At 38.2% G+C, this 5,572-nt stretch overlaps 1 protein-coding gene across 1 annotated transcript; it reads left to right on the forward strand.

Annotated features, from left to right (window-relative positions):
• The first annotated feature begins 264 nt into the window (after positions 1 to 264).
• Positions 265 to 1,430, forward strand: LOC116211839 (histone H1). Its single transcript, XM_031546367.1, has 2 exons — positions 265 to 525; positions 704 to 1,430. The coding sequence occupies exons 1-2, from the start codon at positions 331 to 333 to the stop codon at positions 1,157 to 1,159; spliced, it is 651 nt and encodes a 216-aa protein (XP_031402227.1). The 5' UTR covers positions 265 to 330; the 3' UTR covers positions 1,160 to 1,430.
• Positions 1,431 to 5,572: the final 4,142 nt, after the last annotated feature.

Raw genomic sequence — 5,572 nt, forward strand, 5'->3', positions numbered from 1 at the left:
AAAACCACCACAAAAACACACTCCCCCTTATGCATCTTCGTGCGGTGACCAAAGTGTAGGGGGCAGCAAAAGGAAAAGCCACGCTGGACATTCCATCCCATTACAATCTTATTATCAAACAACGCTCGGATCTCTTCCACGTGTGGGTTCTAGATTGCTCTGACGACACGCTGGCAATCCGCAATGTAGAAGTCGACCAATCAAAATCGATATTCCTGAGCTCACAGAGATCGTTGCTCTGATATAAATGGCGAGAAAGCCATAATCACATATCATCATCATCGTCAGAGCACAAGATTTCCCCATTACGTATCAGTCAAGAGCCTACTAATGTCGGCCACCGGAGAAGGTGAGGCGGTTCCCGTCGCCGTTGAGGAGCAGCAGCCGCCGGCTCCCGCTGCGGCGGAGGCGGAGCAGCAGCCAAAGCAGGCGGAGGAGCCGGCGAAGAAGGAGAAGAAGCAGAGGGCCCCCAAGGAGAAGAAGCCCCGGAAGCCCAAGGCAGCCTCTCACCCCCCATACTTTCAGGTAAAGGGAGTCTCGATCGAATCGTATCATCATAGATTCCGATCATGATTGAATGAACGAATCATAAACGTCATTTGAGCTGTGCCCTTTTAATCTCCAATGGAGATTTTCGCAGAATAGGCCCTGTTACATGTGTTGAATTTTGGGTCAGTTTTCTGATTGGTTTTGGGACTTGCAGATGATCAAGGAGGCGCTGCAAGCCCTGAACGAGAAGAGCGGATCGAGCCCGTATGCGATCGCGAAGTATATGGAGGACAAGCACAAATCCGTCCTCCCATCGAACTTCAGGAAGACATTAGCCCTCCAGCTGAAGAACTCCGCAGCCAAGGGGAAGCTGATCAAGATCAAGGCCTCGTACAAGCTCTCTGAGGCTGAGAAGAAGGAGAAGGCCCCAAAGGCAGAGGCTGCGAAGAAGCCCGCAGCGAAACAGAGCAAGGCGAAGCCGACCGAAGCAATTGCCCCCAAGAAGCCCAGGACCACGAGGAAGTCCGAGAGAGCCGCTGCGACGAAGAAGGCTGCGGCGAAGAAGCCGGCCAAGAAGCCGAAGAAGGCAGCTGCTGCTGCGAAGCCTAAGCAGCCCAAGTCCATCAGGTCCCCTGCAGCGAAGAGGGCCAAGAAGGCTGCTGCTGCTTAGAGGGGAGAGTGAATCTAGTCGTCTTGTTTTTTGGGGTGGGGAATAAGCAAATGATGTTTCTTCCTCTGTTGCGTCGGTCTGTGAATATGGGTGGGGGATCGGATGTAAGGTTGCTTTTGTTGATAGATAGTAATGGCTGATCTTCAACCTCTGATGTGTTCTGATCATGTCTTCTAATCTAATCTTGAAAGAGTGTGCACTGAGATGAGATGGAGATGTTCTTGTGAGAGAATCTTGTTCTGTTTCAGTGAAATGGAGAAGATGGAGGACATAACTGTTGACCGTAAAATAAAGGAAAACCTTCGGAAGAATGGACCATTCGAAATCCATAAACAAACAACGACGTTTCTATCCGTCGGAGTTTCTTAACATATACACCTTCACGCGAATCATAATCTAGAAGAGATGAGGAGTTAAACGCGACGCGGGTCACGAAGCAAGACGTGTGTAGTGATGCATAGAGCGGAACCCCGAAATAAAATGTGTAGGCAACGCACTAGAGTAGACACGGGAAGGCTAAGAATTGCGTGTCGATTGGATGTGATTCTAACCCTTAAATTTATCCGAGTTGTATCTGATTTTGATACCATTTTAAATTGTTATTTTGTTTACAAGTGATTAAGTTGTATGACTAGCTATTATCGGAAAACACCGCATGTCTAACTTAGGACTGTTGAAACTAGTGACTAGTGTTGATAGTTTTAATTTGTTCTATTAGCATGTTTCTCAGTGGGGGCACCTAATATTGTCCATGTCAAGGGGCGTTTTATTTGTTTAAATTTCGACAATTGCAACTATTTTCTCGGGGATATAATTGAAAATAAAATTTAAAGTGAAGACAAGGATCAAATCAACACACAGATTATTAATTTTGGCCTCGGGAAGAAAGATCTAGATAATTCTCAGGTCATGATGAGCAGGGATAAGTCCGTTGTAAAAAAAAAAAAAGGGTGAGATTAATGAATACACGATGGTATATATTTTTCAATCAAATCAGACATTCTTTTTCTTTCAACGGGAAGATTAGAATATGTTTGATTTTAGAATTGAGTCGAGTCGAATTTTGATTTTAATTGGTTTGTATTAATTGTGTCGTTGATTTATGAAAAAAAGTGTGAAAATAATAGATAATTGAAAAAAAGTAATAGTTGTATTTTTAAATTGTAAAAAAAGTAATAAATAATTAAGAGAATTTAGTATTAAAAATTAAATTGAATAGTTAAAAGAATTGAAAAAAATAAAAAAGTAATAATTGTGTTGTTGAATTGAAGATAAGCGGAGTTCAGTGGAGTTAAGCTAAACAAATTTTTGAATTCAAATAAGGCCTAAAGGGTCTCGAGTAATTCAATTCAAGCTAAGTTAATTCACTCAATAATAAAGTTGTTTCGATCACGAAGTTTCTCCAATTCAAATCAAACATATTAATATGTGAAGTCGATAACATCTCTGTCTTTTTTTAAAAAAAATTATTTTTTTGTTAACATTTGATGTCACCTTCATGTTTTATTAGGATGTGTAATATTTTCTCGTACATACTATTGCCGTTTCCGGGCGGAACGGCCCGAAGGGTGGCAATGAGACTGCGCTACAGTGAGTGACCGGCGGCGGCAACATCGAATGGGAGCTAGGGCCGATCAACGTGGCATTCTACCAATGCTCGGTTTGACTAAAAGGATCCACGTGGCAATGTCTGGTTCACAGATGGGAGCAATGATCTTTCGATCGCAGATTCATGCGTCTTTTCATTCTGTGGGGGGTGTGGAATGGGATCATCCCCGGTCTTCCAGTCTGCAGCATATTATGTTATAGTATTGATATGAGTTAGTAACACAAAATAAATAAATAAATAAACTTTTTACATTTTAATAATTCTAAGCATTATCTTCCATAAACTAAAAGTACACAAACTTTTAATTTGATAATAATTCTAACATAATGTCAAATTTTTCGTTAATTTGGATGAAATCGAGATTATGAATGGTGCCGACGCTTCCAATCAGAGGGGATGATTGTTGGAATCGAGGCTCCCACCCCTAAGATAAGGAGAACCCTCAAAATGGTGATTCTCCCGATTTCGATGGGTATAGCCACAATCCCGACCATCACCATCCGATTGGAGTCGCCGGCGCCCTCCCTTCGATTAAGGTTACCAGTACCCTCTGTGACTTCAATTCCGTCCAAATTAACGAAAAATTTGATCTCGTACTATAACTGTTATCAAATCGAAAGTTTATGTATTAATAGGTTAAGAAAAAAAATTCGTGCAATAATTCTTAAAATGTCAAAGTTTGTGCTTTTTTTGGGGGTAAATTGCACTGGTAGTCCAAAAAGTTTTACAAATGTTTCAATATGTTACAAAAATTTTTTTTTGCTAGTTGATGATACAAAATGTTTCAAAGTTGTTTCAGTATAGTATAAACCGTCATCTCGCCATTGACGCCGTTAAGCCGTCCTTTACAAGACTGTAAATTTTGCATCATCATATAACTTACGTAAAAAAATTTGTACGATTAAGTTACAACTTCAAAATATTTTGCACCATCATGTAATGTCCTACAAAAATCGATTTTGCACCATCAGCATCAACTTGACAGCGTCAATGGTGAGATGATGGTTTGTACTATACTGAAACAACTTTGAAACATTTTGTACCATTAAGTAGCAAAAATTTTTTTTGTACCATATTAAAATATTTATAAAACTTTTTGGACCATCAGTATAATTTACTCTTTTTTTAAAGTTAATATTGATGTAATATGAACATATGCTTTATTTATCCTTTTAATTTTTTTTCTCGCTATATTCTATCATTTATTCAATTTCGTAACAATAAACATGACCGATTTGACAAATAATATTGGAAGGGAATTTGCTTATATATCTTTTAAATTTTGAGTTGGGATGTAGCCAGGAGGTTGATCAATATTATGTCGGGCCCTCGATGTAAATTTGCTGCCAAAACATCAACCACTAAACCAAACCATCCAATTAAGTGAGGGTCGAGACGGGACAAGAGCTTTAAGAGATGCAAGGGGTTCTCAGCCGACCCAACTTATTATAGCTCTTTAAATAGCAAGTTATTACCCGCGTATAAGGTTGTGGATCAATTTAAACTAGAGTTATGCCCACATCTCGTTGCTGGTGCTCTTTTTTTTTTTTCCTAATTTATAGGAGTTATAAAAATTAGGGCAAATTACAAAAAAAACCCAAATTTTGTAAAAAGTCTCAGTTTTGTCCTAAATTTTGTTTTATAACAGAAAAAACCATAAGTTTTCTAAAATGTCTCAAAAATAACCGCCGTTATAACTTCCGTCAATTTTTGCCTACGTGTGACCTACGTGGACTGTTAAAGCTTACGTGGACTGTTAAAGGGACCCACCATCAGCAGCAAAAATTGACGGAAGTTATAACGGAGGTCATTTTTGAGACATTTTAGAAAACTTATGGTTTTTTCTGTTACAAAACAAAATTTAGGACAAAATTGAGACATTTTACAAAACTTGAGTTTTTTTTTTGTAATTTACCCTAAAAATTAAGCATATATCGGTGAGGTTGACTTGAAGATGTTTATTGCAATTCTTTTAGAACAATCCAAAACTCTTAGGAATGTTTATGTGTATATATCTATAAAATATTTAAGCATAAAATTATTATATAGTCTACCGAAAAAAATATTATATAGTCAAAATCAAGTTCATACAAATTACTTTTATCTATGTTAATGATATATTAAGTATAAATTTACTGAACTTAACATTGACACCAAATTAATACTTAGACTATCTCCAATGTGAGACACTGTCCCAAGTCTCCGTTCTGGGAGAAAGTTTTGTATGTAACAGTGGTGTATCACGTGGCAATGGCACAAGCCAATAAGTGTTTGTCATTTTGAGTTTTAATATACAAAAATGAAAAAAGTCTATTGTTGACAAAAATAATTAATTATTAAAAAAATTAATATTTTTATGTGTTTGGTGACATAATACTACGTGGTACTATCGTTACACACAAGACCTTCTCCTGATCTGGATCCATACACACTCAAGGAAAAGAGACTTCCCACTCAAATGGAGATAGTAACATGAATGATGCACTAAGATGTCTTAAAATCACCATGCAATATGCTACATTGGGGTTTTGGGATTTAAAACTTCCAATTCACTAATTTACAATATAATGAAATTCACATAATAATGAGTTGGTCCATTTTTTAGATCACTTAACTTTCGATAGCTTAACTAAGGCAGATTTTCTCTAATAACGGAGGCGTGTTCAAGTATTTCCCCCCACAACCCACATGGAACAGGTGACCATTCAAGTCACGTAGGTTGTGCAGATGGTCCATTGAGTAGTATTCTCCTCCATCTTATGGGTTGTCCGAGAAATTAAGTCGCGTCCTTAGGCCAGCTCTGT

Source organism: Punica granatum, chromosome 6 (assembly GCF_007655135.1).
Source record: "Punica granatum isolate Tunisia-2019 chromosome 6, ASM765513v2, whole genome shotgun sequence".
In the NCBI taxonomy this organism is placed as follows: domain Eukaryota; kingdom Viridiplantae; phylum Streptophyta; class Magnoliopsida; order Myrtales; family Lythraceae; genus Punica; species Punica granatum.